The sequence below is a fragment of the Coturnix japonica genome, chromosome 3, assembly GCF_054131305.1.
Source record: "Coturnix japonica strain WE chromosome 3, WE-NBRP24, whole genome shotgun sequence".
NCBI lineage: Eukaryota > Metazoa > Chordata > Aves > Galliformes > Phasianidae > Coturnix > Coturnix japonica.
Window position 1 is genome coordinate 66,914,044 of NC_140665.1, and position 18,622 is coordinate 66,932,665.

The 18,622-nt window shown below is 42.1% G+C and overlaps 1 protein-coding gene across 5 annotated transcripts in view; it reads right to left on the minus strand.

The window, feature by feature from the left end:
* GRIK2 (glutamate ionotropic receptor kainate type subunit 2) overlaps nucleotides 1-17,286 on the minus strand; it is a 343,246-nt gene extending 325,960 nt beyond the window's left edge. For all 5 annotated transcript variants that reach the window (XM_015858743.3, XM_015858741.3, XM_032443244.2 and 2 more), the window contains exons 1-2: nucleotides 17,144-17,286; nucleotides 11,679-12,081 (exon numbers count right to left, since the gene is read on the minus strand). In XM_015858743.3, the coding sequence (XP_015714229.1) occupies nucleotides 11,679-11,793 (115 nt within the window). In that variant the 5' untranslated portion in view covers nucleotides 11,794-12,081; nucleotides 17,144-17,286. The remainder of the gene's footprint in view (nucleotides 1-11,678; nucleotides 12,082-17,143) is intronic.
* Between the last annotated feature and the right edge of the window lie 1,336 nt (nucleotides 17,287-18,622).

Consider the following 18,622-nt stretch of genomic DNA (forward strand, 5'->3'; position numbering starts at 1 on the left):
GAAAATCAGCAGTCAAAAGAAATCCATGTGGGCAGATCTCCTGTGTCCACCAGAGAGCAAGATGCAATATTTGTACACAGTTCAAGTACCTTCTTACTAATGAAAGAGTGGAAAATGCTCAGGAAAGCAATACACATTGTGTTCATACCAGAATATGGTATATTCTTACCATAGGTTTCAACAAATGCTATGCCATAAATATCCAATGTCTAGACACAAAATGTCACAAATGTATCACTGAAGATGTTGTGACTAGCTAACTCTGATTTGATCTTTAAATGTACTTTTTTTTTCTGGTTTGAAAAGATGTTAGGAAATCTGACTTAATGTATTTTTGGGTATATTTTTCTTATAGCCATATCACAGCCATGAAGTAAATTTCTGCAGGCATGCTGAATATTGTGAATGATAGTCTGCTGAAGTCTGAAGAGATAAGCCTTAATAACACATTTTATGGCTTTTTCTTCTCAAGGACATCCAAACAAATACATACAGCAGTGCTTAAAGGAAGCCATATGTATCTTTCCTAAATTTCTATTTTCTTCCATCAGCTGCTTACAAATGTGGTATGCACATTGCTTGCCACTTCCTATGTCCAAGTAGGTATGCTTCCCTCACAACTAAGAGAAGATCAAATCTGAGCACGAATAGAATACTGAATTATGCTTCTGCACTTCATGTAATTATGCTAGATATCCAATAACGAGCAAAGAGATTTGTAAATTCTGAATTAAAAATAAATTCCTAGCCTTCAAAAAAATAGTCTCATATTTTCCTTTTGGTGCTACTGGATCACTTTATCAAGTAATATCTTTATATTTAATTTTGAATGAACAGAAAGAAAAATTCTACTATTTGCATCATCTATGTAGTTTATTTGTTTGTAAACCACATTTCAGTGTTTTGTTGCTGTTGTTATTTCATTAACTACACTAAGCTCCTTTCTATATGCTGCATATTCAACTCCTCTGGCTTTTAATACGAATGTTTTGTTATTCTCAAACTACCTCCATGCTTCCTATATATTTTATGTACATAGAGAGGAAAGGACATCGAGGGGAAGGGAGAAAGAGAAAATAGGAGAAAATAGTGTAATCAGGGATATCTGAGGACACAACTGTGTAGCATTTAAAATAGCTCATCATTCAAGTTACGAAGTCAAGAACTGAAAAACTGCCAGCCAAAAATCACACTTCTCAGAAAATGGACTGACACAAAAGCACAGCTCTTGAAAATCAGCAAGACATACTTCCTCAGTTCTAAACATATCACCTTCAAAAAAAGAATAAATCCATATTTACATCATATTAGATCTGACTATTCAATGGCCCTACGCTTTGCACACCTTTCTTTTCAAATACCAGTTTCAAAGAGTGAAATATCTAAAGTTAACTCTTAAATGGACTAGAAAGATTCATGACATGGGTGCCATGTAGCAACAGAAACTCTAGATTTAAAAATATACGTATGTTTAGCATAGAAAAATCTTTCAGTTTGAATGAAAAACACATTCATAAGGGTACAGGAAACTTTGTAAGTATAGTAAGTCATGAGAACTGTAAATAGCGTTTTAGAGTAAAAATCAAATAAGCAATAACTCTACAAATTAGATTTCCTAGCTTTGAGTACTAATATTGATCTTTGTTAAGCAACAAAATGTGATGCAAGAATAACGAATTTTGTGTGTAATACTTGATGCAGGCCAATAATGTCTTTGTACATATTTTATTAAAAACTTCCAGTTACTGAAATGAGTGAAATGCATATAGCAAAGTAAACATAAATGTGCCAGTTAACAAACAAAATGAAAAATGATTATGATACAGCATTTGAAGAACAAATTATTTTTCCTAATTTTAAGTACTCTGTATAATTTTAATTTCTCTAATGTACCTTTATATCTAATTCCTTAATGAATAGGTAACATGAAATATATTTTGAAGATTTCCTGCCTTGTACATTAAGTGTTGCTGAATAACAATTTTTTTTTTCTTTAAAATTCACTTTTTACTAACCATGTCATCTTCATGTTCTTTATTATTAGCTGTGTATACTTGTACACAGCACAACATTTTGGATTGTTTTGCAATATTTTAACAGCAAATCAAGTTGTATTGCTAGTACCAGACCACAATACCTTTATTCAATGAGTACACTCTTTCCAACTGCAAAAAAAGTAATTTTTGGTTTTTTTAAAGCCTCTGCTTGAAAAAATTCTGCATTATGTTGTAATTATTTTGTAGTATGTTGTTAAATATTGTAAATGACAACAAAATTTAGCTGTTAAAAATTACAATGTGACCTTCAGAAATAATTTGGAAAAAAAAAAGAAAACCAAGGAAGGAGATCCATAGCTAATTATACTAGCACAAATATCATGTCTTAAAGAGTACTGCATCGTTTAACACAGCTTTGGATCTTATCACGCATCTTAGTAAAAATACTCTATCACAAACTCAAAAGCAGTAAATAAACATACAATAAACAGACAAATTTATATGGATATTAACATAATTGATAACTTTAGTACTAGAATAATCTAAAATATTTTTTCTCTGAACAGCATTCAGCCACTAATACATGGCTCTCATTTCTCTTGTACTAATGTAAGTCACTGACCTTAGGTTATGACAAAAGGTTGAGCTAACAGGGCTTGTTTAGCTTGGAAAGAGAAGGCTGCAGGAAGACCTCATTGTGGACTTCCAGTACTTGAAGGGAGTGTTTAAACAGGAGGGGGAATTACTGTTTACAAGGGTGAATAGCAGTAGGATCAGGGCTTTAAACTGAGACAGGGAAGATTTAGGTTAGATATCAGGAGAAAGTTTTTCACACAGAGTGCGGTGACACACAGGAACAGGCTGCCCAAGGGGGTTGTGGATACCCCAGCCCTGGAGGCATTCAAGGCCAGGCTGGCTGTGGCTCTGGGCAGTCTGGTCTGGTGCTCCGTGACACTGCAAATAGCAAGGGGGGCTGAAACGAGATGATCACTACGGTCCTTTTCAATCCAGGCCAATCTAAGAAAGTTAGAAAACATTACACTTAAAGTACACTAAAAGTTATCTTATTTCAATATGTGACCCATGAAATGTAGTTGCAAAAAGCTAGGCTATGAGAAACTTAGTTGAGTATACAGAGGTTTCTTATCCAGAATGATATAAAGACATAAAATTGAAATCAACTTTGCAGTGCCAAAGGATGCATTTTTCTGACAATGTAATAAGTTGATATTGACTCATAATCAGGTACTGACACAGAAAACACAGGCAGAAATAAAAGATCTGTCTCCGCCCAAAAAACTCTACCTTCTTCACAGCTTTCCAACAAGAACTGTTAAGAAAGGACTTCAAATAGTTGATTACATGTTAAAAAAAAATGATAATAAAACAGTTTACCATGGTGAGATGTGAGACTCAATAATTTCATACAAATGTATCTTAGTTACTATTGTTTATTATTGTTTATTATTATTCAATGCTCTGCAAGTAGTAGCCTAATTCTGTAATTTTTAAATATTACCATAAATATGAGCTGATTTATACAGCTGGTACATATTTAGCTCATTAGTTGATATAACTGGTGTGTATTTAGCTTCTGGAGAAGGACAAAAGCTAAAATATTAGATTATAAAGCAATCCTTAATAAATACACCCTGATTATTACCTAGTAGGAATGCATATGCACATGAATGAGCATTTTCATAAAAATGTTTTAAATTCAGTCTTAGTTACCTTACAAAAAATAAATAAATAAATAAATAAATTTAAAGTAATAGCTATTTTTGTATTCAGGGAAATATAACACTTAATTTGAGATATTTTACTTGAGATACAGAGTAATCTAAGCATGAAGATGACAAGCTCTTCCAAAGCTGAAGTAGTTCTGCATCTTTAAAATCAAGCTTGATAAAATTTACTCAATAAACTTCAGTAATCAGTTAAATAAAAACAAGTATTCACAAACAAATCCTTATGTATGGATCTGGTTGTAATTACCTATTGTGAAAACAAACATCATTCATTCTCTGGTGAGTGTTTAGAAGAACTAGTGAGAATTCTGTTTCACTGTTTTATTTTAATTTTAACATCATGAACAAGATGTTGACTCATTGACAAATTTATCTCACTATGTTAAACTGCTACCTTAAAGAATTTGAGTTCAGCACATGGGAAGAAAATCCTGCTCATTTCCTTTATTTCCTCCAGATGGCCAATGTCAGGAATGGCAGGGTTCATGCAGGCTAACATTTGCAACATAAGTATTGTCCACTCTAAGTCAACCTAGTTTAATTCTTCAAAATCCATACACTGGAAAGGAGCCCTAAAACCTGGTTTAAACCAAGTTTATGCCAAGTTTTACATAGAGATGTATCCTTCCATTTTTTAATTTTACTCAGTTTACCACAAAGTTTGGAAAGCCAAGACTTTCCAAAAATGAACTGAAAGATTTCATCAACATTCCCTTTCTGACTAGGTTTACACAGTGCCTTTAAAACCTTTGCCTTATAAAAAAGGGAGGAATGAAGAGGGAAGAAATCACATTATAAGAAAAAAAAAAAAAATCTTTAAAAATATTTGGTTCTCATAATGATAAAACATTACCTTTTCCACTCATCCATTTAAAAATACAGCATGGATCATTTGGTACCAGATTTAGCTACACCTTTTGAATTCAGATGAACTATTTTGATTGTTTATACAACAGAGAAATATAGGAGACATGTATTAAAGTATTAACTTTTTCCTTTGTTAAAGATATTCAGCCTGCAGTGAATTAGAAAATTCATTAAACCACCTGAACAACAGCTTCTGCAATCATACTAAGCTCTCCCTGAGCTGTTTTTCCATCAGTGTCATTGAGTCTATTGTGCAAGAATTAGTAACTGACCATCAGGGACCTTTTCATACTGAAATACCAACAGATATCTCCAACATCCCTCGATTAGCTGACTTTTAAATCCAGACAACTATTTTATTGAAGATCAAATTTTAAAAGAGTTTAGGAATGTAAACACAAATATAATAAAATAGACTTCTACCAAAAATGAATAAATACATATCCCCAAATACAAAAAATAAAATTCTGCAAGGCCTCTGAATTAACCTTCTGACATGTTAATGACAAAATGTTACCCTCTACAGATGAACATTTTTATTCAAAGGCTGCAACATAGGTATACTTCAAACTATCCCAGTAGTCACATTAGTAACAGCATTCTCCTTTAGCCCAATCATAAAGACCTAGAAGTGGAAACACTTCAGAAGAATATAACCTAAGAATACTTATTTTGTTTGAAAGTTAGATAAGCATAACTACCAAATATGATCCTATATGAGATCCTATTCTATCTCAATAGCACTTTAGAAACATTATTCAATAATAACTTAAGGAAGTCTAAATCCAGGCTGATACAAATCACTTGATGATATTTACAGCAGATGTAAAAAGAGCAGTCTTAAGCACCACATCTGTGGGTCAGCATCACATCTACGGGTCAACTCTAATTTTTTTATTCCACAAAAAAAAAAATGGTTTGTGGTTCTAATTGAGACTTACCTTTTAATGAAATTAAGTATACACTTTTGAACTTCTGTTTTGTGTTTCACATAGTATTACAATACTGCCTAGTTTATCCAGAGCTGGCTGAGCTCCAGTAATTGAAATAATGATCATTAAATGTTTGTTCTGTTTTCTTTGTGTTACTAAAAGCTTTAGCTGTTTAAATTGAAGGCACTATATAAACCTAAGACTGTTATTACTGAAGAATAAAGAAGCCAAAAAAAGCACAAAATTGTAAGTATTAATATGATAGTGACCTTTGTTCCTCCATATTTCAATTGAGATGTGACTGCACAATGATTCTATGTTATCATATTGTTTAATCTAATCTTCCAACATACATTACTGCCTAACATTAAAAAAAGCTTATTCGGGAAACATTAATTTGCCTTGCAGATTGAGGAGTATGGAAATAAGGAGCTTTCTAGTTTCTCTTTTGAATTATTGACTGAACTTCTAGTAATTGCTCCACTGGAAGAGATCAGAATCAATGAAGTTTAAAACTTCATTTTTTTAAAAAGTGAAGAAAAAAAAAAAAAGCAAATAAATTAAGGTCAAAGATTTGCAATTATTTTATAACAACTAGAAAATATTTGGTTTAATTTTTTTTTCTAAAGCAAGTGGATTTTCCATTGTAGAAAATAAATAAATAAAATGATTTAATATTTGAGTCCAGAAAATGCTGGCAAATCTCTTTTTCTCTGGTTTCTTATCTCCAGGGACAGATACCATTCCCTTCGTCGACCACATTCAAATGGAATGTATTACTTGAACTTTGCATCACTTCAAAAGCCAGGTAGCAGTCAGAATGAAGTGAGTTATACGTCTCACCACCTAATCTATCAGACAATTGTGTGAAAATCCTTTTACAAAGCAGTTGGTGTTCCAAACACCAGTTGAAAGGATCTGGGGATATTCCAGACAGCCCACATGGATGAAAGCTTTCTTAACCTACATTAAATCTTGATAATGCAATAATGAGTCTTTTAAAGGGATAACTCTAATTCCCCTATCTAGTGCAATAAAGACTGTATACAGCTAATCTGCTTTGCCCTTTCAATTAAACTCGTCCGGGACGTTCCATGTAGTCAGCGCCCTGAATGAGTCATTAAAATTCTCGTTCTGTAAGAGTTGTGTGCAGTGCACTGTTGTTTCTAAATTCCATTAAATCCAAATGGTCTTTATCGCTCCATGACCACTGTGACTTCAATCAGCCAGTTTAATTACCTTACCAAATTGTCAGCAGAAGTAGCAAAGAAAAACAGGAAGGGCTGTGACGTTATCAAATTGAAATCTTCCTCTGTGCCGTTTAATCTAGAGCAGTCAATAACAATGCTTCTCACCTTCTTGCTGCCTTCCCGAGGCTCTTAACCTTATTCCTCTTTCAAAGATTTCTGCTGCTGTTTGTACGACTGATTTTGAACTCCTCTCCATGTGGATGTTAACGCTTATTTAAAGCTTCTTGTCCTTGGCAGTAAAATTTTCATTGGCTGTATATACTGGAATTACCAACCCATGGACATCTGAGGGCTACTACAAGTGTTTGCTTTGAAGATTTTGATCGCATTCTCGATCTGAAGGCAAAGTACTTCCTGATCAAAGCCAGCTCTGTATGTTTGACCATTTAAATTCATGCAGAAAGCTTATGCCCTTCCATTAGAAAAGTGCGAGTGTAAAATATGAAAGAAAGACGGTTCTAGTAAAACTCTACCTTACTCAGCAGGCATTTCTCATTTGAGCTCTGGTCTCACAGCCTTTTGCACAAAGCTGACCCTCCCTGCTCTTCCATGTCTTTGCTGTGTCTAACAGCCATCTGATAAGAATGGTCACTTAAATCTCAGAAACGTATGGGTCACTGCACTGACAACTGCACAGGCAGTGAAGGCAATGGTGCAGCCTCCCGGCTGGTTTTGCCGAGCCCCGTTGAAAAAACATTCCTGTGTGGATAAGATCAACCCTTTTGAGGAGAGGGCTCAGTTAAGTAGTACGGCAGATGAAACCTGTGCCGCACTCTCACAAGAGAATTCTCTAGTGCAAAGTAATTCTCCTAAGATCCCGCAGTGGAGCCGAGTTGTTCCATTTTTTCTTTTCAGACCCACAGATTACACTATTGACCATACACAGCTCTATTTTGCAACTGCTCTTATTGTTTTGCTTTACGAAGGACATGGGGGATGTGCTAGGTTTTGCAATGGTTTGATGTGTTGGTTTTGTTTTTTCTTAAGGAAGAAAAGGAAGAAAAGGAAGAAAAGGAAGAAAAGGAAGAAAAGGAAGAAAAGGAAGAAAAGGAAGAAAAGGAAGAAAAGGAAGAAAAGGAAGGAAGTAAAAGGTGGGAAATTATTACTGGAAGAGTACAAAACCATCTTTCATTGAAAACTAATCCACCTCTTTCGTCTTAGCTTTCTTTTGCTTTTAAACTCTGTCTCCTGTCCTGTCCTGTCCAGTCCTTCTCCCCCCCCCCCCCCCTCCCCCCCCCCCCCTCAGACACATACGCACACCCTTCTTTTTCAAGATGCATTCCATCCCACAACACCCACGCCCCTTTCCCATCTGCCTGAAGCCAGCATTCACTGCAGACAACCGCAACACCAAACTAGAAGAGAGGTTAGACCATGGACCTTTAATCTTCTTTACATCCTCCACAAAGTGGGTAAAGTCTTATCGGGTCTGTGAGCTCCCTGGGGAGGATCCTCGATCTTTCACACATTTTCACCCGAGTAACTTGAGAGGGAATTAGGGCCAAACCGCTTTCACATCCCACTCACCAACCTTTGCAGTGGGAAAGACGAGCAGGATTCTGTTCCGCATTACTCTCGGTAACAGAGACAAGGCCCGAAAGGGGCAATTTAAATAAAGACGAGAGTTTTCGAGTACTGTGGAGTTCAAAGAGCACCTCATAGGAACAGGGAAGAAAAGAGGGGGGTTTTAAGAAGCCCGGCCTCTTACTGCCTTGGGCGAGAAGAAATAGGTTTGTGTGAACTCAGGTGGAGAGTTACTGGTAGTTAACAGCTCGTAATGGCTCGCTCATTCAGCCGTACAACTGCCGGCGTGCCCCGAGGGGGGAAAGACAGAAGCGAGGGGGCTTGCGGGACCCGGCGACAATGGGGCTCGGGAGCAACTCGGCCCGGCTCGGCTCAGTTCCGTTACTTGGTGTTTCGTGGGAGCTGCTGCCCTGGGTCTGTTTCGCCATAGCAAAGAGGCGCGGGATCAGAGAACTGTGAAAAGTGGTCCCCGATAATGGAGTGGGTCTGCCGACGGTCACAGATTCGGGCTTTTGTAACGGCGCCAAGTAATAAGGAAAAAGTTTCCATCACACTCAGCAGAGGAGAGACAAATACCAGGCAGTTGCTCTTCTCCTTCACCAGCTTGGGACCTGGCCTGATACCCATAGCAGTGGCTCAGGTTTAAGTTTAACTGAGCAATTGTTTTAGCTCCCATCAGAAACCTTTGGCTATGGTGGGCACAAGCCTTATGCTTTTCCAGGGCTTGCCTGTGGGAAGCCATTCAGGAGCAGCAGAGGGAAGCTATATACACATGCCGCATGAAGCAGAGCCTCACTTCGGTGAGGCTGGTGCAATGCCTGCACACCTGGCTGCCCCACTCCTGCAGCAGAAGGCAGTGGGCTGGGTGCGAACAGAGACATCGCATGGCCTCTCCCTGTGCCTGCTTCATGAAACACAGGCAGAAGCAAACCTCTGCCTCTTCAACAGCCAATCCAGGTGGCTCCAGCTCCCTGTGTGGTTGCAAAAAGATAGCTTGAGAGAGAGAAAGGACATGCTGGCTAGTCCCAACAATGACAGAAGCCGTGGGAAGGACAATGCGAATCCATGGTGGTTAATTTGCACAGGAGGAATGAGTGGGCTGGGGCTTTGGCAGGCTCCAAGATCTCCCCTGTTGCCATAGCACTGCTGGCTGAGGAAGAAGAGAGGGGGCTGGCAGGCTGCCTTCTGCAGGGAACTCCTCAGCTCTCGCTGCTCAGGGAGTAGTCCGTGGCCAGAAATGGGTATCCCAGCCCTTGTTCTCAAGGACGCTCGGAGGAGAAGGGGACAGAGAGAAATTTTCCTCTCAAGAAACAAAGGACTTCCCTCCTCCCCATCATGCCCTGCACAGAGCTGTCACCCCTGGAGAAGGAGCTGGACATCTTTCACGGTCACATAGTCACTGCACACCTGGACCAGGCTCAGTCCAGACTCTTTACAGAGGCAACATGCAACAGGCCCACCTGAGCAAGGGGGAATTCTTCCTCCAGCTCTTTTACATCTAGGATTTTTCATACTAAGATTAGCTAAACAACCACTCCCTGCTTCAAAGCCTTACAGTTGGGCTGGTGACAATTTAAAGACCAGGAAAATCATTCTGTGCTCTAGAAGCAGACTCAGTCATCACTGCTACAATGGAGTGAGTACCCTATTGCCCAAATGTGTGACCCAACAGCAGTGTGGAACAGACGTTAGCCGAAAAAAATAAGTGCATGCGGGACCATGGTTGCTCTGGGTGGCAGAGTCCCACTGTATCACCTCCAGTCTCAGGATTCCTTATTGTTCAAGTCTTTCCCAAACGCTGTTCAGCAGGGTAGCTCTGTAGGTAGTCTGGATTACCAGTTCAGAGAGGATGCTAAGCTAAAGGAGGAAAGCTCACCTCTTGGTGATAATATGGCCAGGAAGATGATTGTTTACACACACAGCTATGCTTGAAAGTAATTCAAAGGTCCAACCCTCGGCACCAGTTACAAATCCCGGTTCACCCAAACTGGACTGTGCCACATCACACAGCCCCAGTGCTAATTTCACAGCCATGATTATGGAGCAGACTGAATGCAAAATCAACCTGGCAATGACATACGGACTCGCTTAGCCATGTCCAAAGAAACAAGCATTCCTCAAGACGGTTGCTAAGAGCAACGTGCCTTAAGCACCACCTTTAGACCAGATGGAAGCAGAAAATAAGAGCTACTACGAATTCAGCACACGAGATCAGTAGCAGGCTGGTGACTTTTTAATCATTACTAACCTTCCCCTCCAAATAAAAGTGAGTGCGTAGGGGAATTTAAACAGAATTAGAAACACACCAAGACACTACCCCCGGAAGAAGACGAGAAACTTTCAGAGCCCCACGGAAAGAGTTGCAGAGTCTGCTGGCAGCTCCCAACGGTCGGTGCGAGGGTGAGAAGCACCCAGGCTGCCGCCTGCCCGGGGGTGAAACTTTCGGGCTGCGCCATCCTCCACTGCCTCCGTGGTTCGCCCACTGCCGCGACCACAACCCTCCCGTCCCGCACACCTCGGCTCGGCAATGAGGTTCACTTTCCCTTTCGTCCTGTTCCTGCCTACTGCAAAACTTTGACAGAGCAGGCATGGTGGCCAGAACGTCTCCCTTGCTTGTTTTCTTATGCACATATACACAAAAGCACGCAAAGTCAGTGCTGCTGAGGTTACTTTCATGGTCCAGACGGGATAGTCTTTAAACTTTCTGCTTTATTTGAAATCTCATTCTGATCTATGATCATTGTTCTCTCTTTTTGTTGAGGGGGGAGGTGTTGGAACTCATGCAACTTTTCTGACGTTGAACAGCCTTATTTTTGTAGCATAACGCAATGATTCTTTCGCAAGCGTGGAACAAGGCAAAAACCATCTCTAACCCTAAACGCCAGAGAAGAGGCAAGCGAGTGGGAGCCCAGCTCCGAGCTGACGGATGACAGCGTCGCGCCCGTGCGACATCCGCTCAGATGGATCAGAGGCGGGCGGGCGGCCGAAACTTAACAACTACTTGACAGGTTTTAACTGATGAAGCACTCTGATTTCCACTACTATGGAAACAAAATAAGGTACATTACGAGGGAGCCACGCGAGCTCCGCAGCCCCTTAAGGCATAAGCGTTTGCCAGTCATTTTTCTCTCTATTGTTATTATAATTATCATAGTCGTGCCGTTACTACGGCTACAATGAGCTGCAGCGTCAGAAAAAACACACAGCAATTCATGCCTCCGGATGCAAAATACACAGAGACTTCAGTGCCCGACTCCGATAGCACGTCCCAGCTGTCCCCCAACACCCCCTTAGGAGTCAGTCCTACGTAAATCGCATTAGGGCTGAAACGCACAATGAAAAAGTGTCGAGAAATCTTACCAAATCTTAATACATGTGTGGTTCCTTGAGAATATCCAATCCACAGTAAGCAAAGAAGGAGTCTAATGGTGCATCTGAAGACTGGATTAGTTAGAATAGGGGAAATAATCTTCATGATGTTTCTATGCACACACGCGCAGCCTTACTTCCCCCTTCTAAGCCGTCAGGTTTCTCGGTAAGGTGAGAATGAGGATAAGTAAACTGATGGCCCTCAGACACGATCACGGCATGGTCACAGAGAGGAGAGAGTCTACGCTTCCCAGACCCATTAGCAATCCCTGTATGATCTTCATTCACTGCGCCAAGGAACAACCTTCAACTGCAAGGAATGGTGGGACATCCATGTTAGTCGGGGGAGAATCCTTGAGAAATCCAAACACACACGACGTCCAGCCGAGTAAACCTGGGAGGCAAGAAAGGAGGAAAATCAATAGGTAATCCAGCTCGAGAAATCGCTGAGGTATCGCCACATAGCGAGAGTCAATGAGCACCAGCCGTTTCACTGGCGAAGCTTTTGCCGTGCTCCCATTCTACTGCACTGCTGCACAGCTCCTGACGCGAAGCCAAGATTAAGTGAGAGAAATTGAGATAGCTCCTCTCTTCTTAAGGCTGCCTGCCAGACAGCCTTCCTGATTTCTATTATGCAACAGATCTGATCGCCTAGCGTTGTCGGAGGAAAAAAAAAAAAAAAAAAACAGCTCGGTTTTATTTACAGCTTTCTAATTGTTATTAGTCTTTCAGTTGTTCTGAACAATAGCTATAAGTGTCTGTGCCGGGGGCGGGGGTGGAAGAAAGGGCTATAGGACAGAAGGAATTCTGTTTCATAAAAATCAATTCACGCATTTTAATAGCTGACTGGATGGCTCGAAATTACTTATCTTTAGAGCTGAGAAAGAGAATGCTGAAGATAAAATCATGCATGTTGTCAAAGTAACGTTAAGGCTAAAAAAAGATCATGATATTTACGTTTACTGACTTCTACTCGCATTAATGCTTGAAAAGGAGAAAATATGATAGTTTGCCTGCTGCACGTCCTTCGGAACTTGCCTCGGATCCAGTGGTTACACAGTACCAGACTGCTTTTGCAAGGTAAACAGGAACTGGCAGCACTAGAACTGCTTTGTTGAATGCAGAGTCTTGTATTTCAGTTTTGCTCTAAACAGTAACTTGTGGATTTCTATTTTGCATTCTATTTTGTCACTCTTTTTTCAGGCACAGCATTCTTTTCACAGTATTGCTGTTCCTCCTTGTACTGAATGGTGTGTGTTGCTTGTCAGTTTGCCGTTCTCAATGGGAACAATAGCACTGATAGAGGTGTACCGAGTTTATATCTGCAACTGCAGCCACGGACTTGTGTCTCATAGCCAGATGTTCAAAAGAACTCACTCTCTAGAATAGTTGAGACTTTCCTCTGGAATACAATTAGTTGTGTGCTTGTAACCATGAAAATAGGTTAAACTAGGACTGTCAGTCTTTGCAGTCTGAGATAAGCTTTTGCTGAGTATACTTAAGCATTATTAAAAATATTAAAAGACAACTCCTAGATACCCCACCAGGAAAATGAACTCATTTTATTCTATATTCTGCATGTAGATATCTTTTGTCTCTTTTGTATCCCTCCATGACTTTTATTACCAGAGAAAATATCACTGAGAGACTTCCCCCACGCATACATACAGATGAACACAGAATAAATGTGACTCTACAGAATTAGATACTGATGATGCCAAGCAAATTAGAATAGTCTGATATATCTATCAGAAGAATAACATGGCAAAGGTAAGTTCCAGTTTGTTTTTAAATGATGCCTCTGTATCGTGGACATGTAAATAAGTAACAGTAGCATTTAAATTATTACTTGTAATGTTGATGTTTTGTATCCCTGGGAGTGTCAGCAATTCACAGTAACTTTCTTGTCATTATGGCTTTTGGTTTCCTCAGCATGCTTTTACTTAAAACACTGTGAAATGCTGATGAAAATAAATGCACGTTCTGTGAAGGGATTATTAAACATCATTGATTTTTTTTTCTTTAAGATGGAGGCATAACTGCAGTGTCAAAAATAAGTATCATGAATGGCTAGTTCTGCAGTCTAGCAGGGAATTCAATCAGACGGTTTGACTACTGGAGCACTTTAAAAAGAACACCTAGTGTTAAAAGCAAGGATATCTAGCGACTCCTTCAGTTCACACTTAGAATATCTCCGAGAAAAAATACACAGACTGAGATGCTCTTTTTTGTATTTGCTATATCCCATTTTTTTCCTCTTCTACTTTTTCATTTTTATCTTAGTTGAACACTGTGAGCATTTATTTTCTTCCTTATCTTTCCTGAAATGTTACTGAAATAGAGGACATTAGACATTTTTTTTTAATTCTGACCACTCATACATAGCTTCCTGCTCAAAGTGAATCTTTAATTTAGACTAGTTTTGGTAAGAATTTATGAATGCATAGGATTCCTTAAGAGCTTTAATACAATTGACAAGACAGACCTGGGACAAAGTGTCCACTTTGATGAATCTTATTAAAAAAAAAAAAAAAAAAAGTAGTTGTAATCAAGCCCAACAAAAGTCCTACATCACCTAGGCGTTTATAGAATAACTAGAATCATAAAATACCTTATTATTCATTGCTTTTGTTATTAAATGCTCAGCAGCCCCATCACACCCTTGGCCTCACTCGTGGCTCTGACCTGCCAACGGGAGCAGCTCCAGGACCACGGACAGCGCCCGGCTCGGCAGGCTCGGTGACTTTCAGCACCGCGGAGAGCGCTCCCGACCCGCGCCCCTCCGCGGCGCCTACGCGGCGAGACCTACCGGTGCACGAGAGCCTTTTTTCCCTCCAATCCTTTCACGACAAGGAAAGGAAATTAAAATATGTTATCGGCTTCTTTAGAAGCACATCTTATACCCTCTCTTATGTTAGCTGGCTCGCTACTTTATGACATTTTATGGGTTCAGGAGTATTGCTCACCTTATCTGCCATCACACGTTGCCTAATGTTCGGCATTAACACCCTCTCCTTTCTCTCAAATCACAACTCCCACTTTGAAGGGAGATCGTGGTTAATCCAGAACTGCCTTCTCAAGAAAATCACTTCCTTATTAAAAAGTAAATCCGGCAAGATATAATGTGTTTAGAATTTGAGGAGCATTTGGGGGTCTGAAGACAATTTACAGTCCACGCAGTTAAGTGAAGCATCAGAATACACTACTCTAGACTCCTTTTCTGTAAACTGGACTTTGGCTTCATTTCATCTTCGTAGAGGGAGGAGTAAGAAAGAGTAACCTTTACAAAGATCCTTTTGTTCACCCTCCAGAATAATTTCAACGTAGTCATAGGAAAGTGCTCTTAAGTACTTTCATATTTCCTTCCTTGTAAGACACACAATTCAAAGGTTGGAGATCCCTAATAAAATATTCAGCTGGAGAAACTGGTCTTGTCTCTTGGGGGCTTGTCACCTCAGTGCAGTGCAGTATTTCTCAGATTAAAGTCTTTATGAAACTGTCCTCTTTGCTTCAGTGATCAGCAAATGGGAAATCCACAATTCCTTGGTTAAATGTTTTAATTTGTTTTACATTTTGGACATCTATAGTAGAAATGGTAGTAATATATTCTTAATACACAAGGACAATGACCAAGTGAATGTGGTGTGAAAAATAGTATTTCAGCCACAGGAGGGGAAGGAGAATAGATCATCTAAGGCCTTTACATCTTTTCTGAGTGATAAAAGCCTACTAAATTCTTCAACTATGTGTCAGGTATAAATGGTGATCTTATGTGTCTAATGCTTCATTCAGAAAGGAGAGATATGATTTTGATTACCTTATTACATCAGGCACTTTTTTTCCTTCAGATCATATTTTCATGTGCTGTTATCATAATAAAAGTTAATCCACTTCCAGCTAGCTGCCACCTACTGGGATGTACAGTTTTACCATATCACTTTTAAAAGGAAATGGCTTTCATTTTCAGGTCAGAGCTCAGTCTCTAAGAACAGATGATAGATTTTTATTTTTATTCACTTAAGCTACAGTATTGTCCTCTTCCAACAACAATGTATATAAATTTAGTATGTATAAAACATAAGATTCCCAGTGCTTTTTCTCAGTTATTTTTCAAGAAATCTTTGCATGTGCTTCAGATTCACATACCACCACAGTCCCCCCTGCTGTTGCAGTATGGTGTATGGAGTGCCATAGTTTACCGCAACACCTGACCAGCCCCTCCAGATCTCCAGGCATGAGTGTTGCAGCTTTGCTGACAGTGCAGTAATAACAGTCCTTCCTTTTTAAACGTTAGATGAGTTATTCCAATGATTGTTGATAGTAGCATTGAAAAACACATCGCAGCCCACTTGCACTTCACTCCCACCAGCTATAAAAACCATAGGTCCCCTCTGTGTGTTATTATTAGCTCAGTCCAAATTTACAACCAAGTTTCTGCTGCGCTGATAATTAATGACATTTTAAGATGGTAATTAATTTTCAGCTAGCAGAAAGACGTTCATTCTAATTAACAAACTGAGTATGCAATTGATTAACTTGTTCAGGCACTTTTGGGTATCACAGCAATGCACTTTCCTAGCAGATTTTAAACAGTGAGAACAAACATTTCTGACACTATCTACAGTTCAGCCTTTCACCCCTTCGGTTTGCTTTGTGGCTGCAGAAGCTGTGAAAGATTTTGGGAGGAGAGGAAGGATGTATAACGTTTTCCACGCTCTACTCCACTAAAAGTTTCTAAGGGAAACGTGAAGAGAGGTGTCATTATGAAGTATCCATTCCTTTTCAGCGCGCACAGAGCTTTCTTAGTCGTGCCGCCGCTGTAGGCAGGAATGTCTCTGGCTTCATACAGAGTGTCAGCGCCCTGGCTGGGTTAGCGATGGATGCTCGCCCAGAGAATGCTGAATTTGTTCGGAAACCAGCGCCAGGTCTGCCGACAGCCGAAAGGTGGGATGGCTGCACCCGCAGTTGGCGCCGGGGCAGGGGCAGAAGGAGACCTCACGGAAGGAGAGCCAACAGTCTGTGGGTTGTCCACCCACAACTGAGTGAAGTTAGAGCTCGTTTCTCATCTCTCCTTCCCCAGTCGGGGGGGATACCCCCGGGTTCGTCCACCTTCATTCCGGCGGCTCAGGGCTGCTGAAGGAGTTGGACAGGGGGCACCGGGTAGGTACGCTACCCTGGATGCTGGCCCCACTTCCCACAGTAAGGTGAGGAGAAAGCGGAGGGAGAAGAATGGAAGGCTTCAGAGCCCAGAGGCAAGAGCCGGCCAGCCTCGCGGTGCCCGTGTCAGTCAGCTCAGTGTCCGCTTTGCCCAGAGACACCTGTCTGGGAAACAGCGCGGTGGGCAGCTCTCCCAGCAGCGCAGAGACCCACCCGCCGCCACCACCACCACCCCACCGCTGCCCCTCACTCGCATGCAGCCCCTCCGGGCAGCCGGAGACCCCGGGACATCGTCCTACCTTGAGCTGCGGGCGGGAAAGCGGGGAGGGAGAGGAAGGCGGAGGCGGGGGGGAGGAAGGGCGGTGGCAGGACGCCGGGGGATGCCCGGGCTGCGGTGCAGCCGGCGGCCGGGCACCACTGACGGCGGCAGCAAGCGGCGGGCGAGGGAGGGAGGGAAGGAGGGAGGGGAAGGGGAGGGAAAGGAGGGAAGGAGCGAGCGAGGGAAGGAGGGAGGGGGGGAGGGAGGAAAAGAGGGAAGGAGACCCGCCTTCCTCTGGGAGCGCTGCACAGCTCCCTTTAAAGGAGCAGAAACCCGCTTCCTCCGCGGCCGCCGCTCCGGGCTCCGCAGAGCCGAGCACTGCCAGGCCAGCAGCAGCAGCGGGCAGGGCTTCACGGGTGGGAGGCTGAGTAGAACCTCTCCCAGCTCCCTCTCCACGGCTCCAAGGGCCGAGCTCGGCGGACAGATCACGGGAAAGCCAAGCTCCTGAGCGGGGTTCCCAATTCCATTTTGCATGTATGAAGGCGACATGAGGGGTCGGAATTCATCGCCCTCACAACAGCACCCAGCAATCCCTTCCCTGTCCCCGTGGCCGCAGGGGTGATAGAAATGTCTGGGTGCCCTCGTCCTCTTCTCTACATCATCCTCACGGTGAATCCCTCCTGCACCCCCCAGCCTCCTTTCTCCTTGAACTAGCAGGGACAGAGTTCCAGCAATTTACCCAACCTTGTCCAGAAAGGAAGGAGCTGGGACAGCAAGGCTGTGGGGTCGAGAGAGAGGGCAGATAGCAGCCAGACAGAGCCCGCGGCGTCGGGAAGGCAGAGCGGGGGCCTCCACGCTCGATTCATTTCTTAGTAACAGCGCTGAGGGACGGAAGGGGGGAAAGTGGGCAGGAAGGGGGCGTCGGTAACGAGTCGTAGTGCAAAATGCAGCCTCCATAGCCCCCTACAGGATTACCAGTGTTCTCTCGCCCCCTGCCCCGCTCGCCCCCGCAGCTATACAGGCGTCCTTCCGATTTCCCCTTTTCTACTTCCCATTTTGTTTTCCGGTTCAGATATGCCTTGGGTCGCAGCAGGAATTCCCCTATGCCTATCCCCGCCCCACTGCCTTCCCGAGGTTCGATCTGCCGTCCCCTCGCTTCTCCTTCACGGCCAATGCCCGTTCCCGCAACCGCACCTCCAGAGGATGCTCAGGCTTTTTGCCCTGCTTCATCTGCTCGAGCATCCAGCAGGGAACCGCGGCTATAGAGGGCGGAGGGGCTCGAAAAGCGCTCGAGAGATGGGGGTTGGTGACTGAGAAGCTCCTATAATTAAGTAAACAGCAGAGTTGTTGTGCGGAGTAAATAAATAGTCAATGATCCCATTGTCGAGGCGAGAGCAGGCGGCACAGACCGCGCCGGGCTCGCCGCGATCGGGCCTCTGTGACTTGCAGCTTAATGGCCCCGCAGCACAGCCCTTAATTACTAACAGCGCGCTGCCGCGGCCGACAAAAAAATTCATTA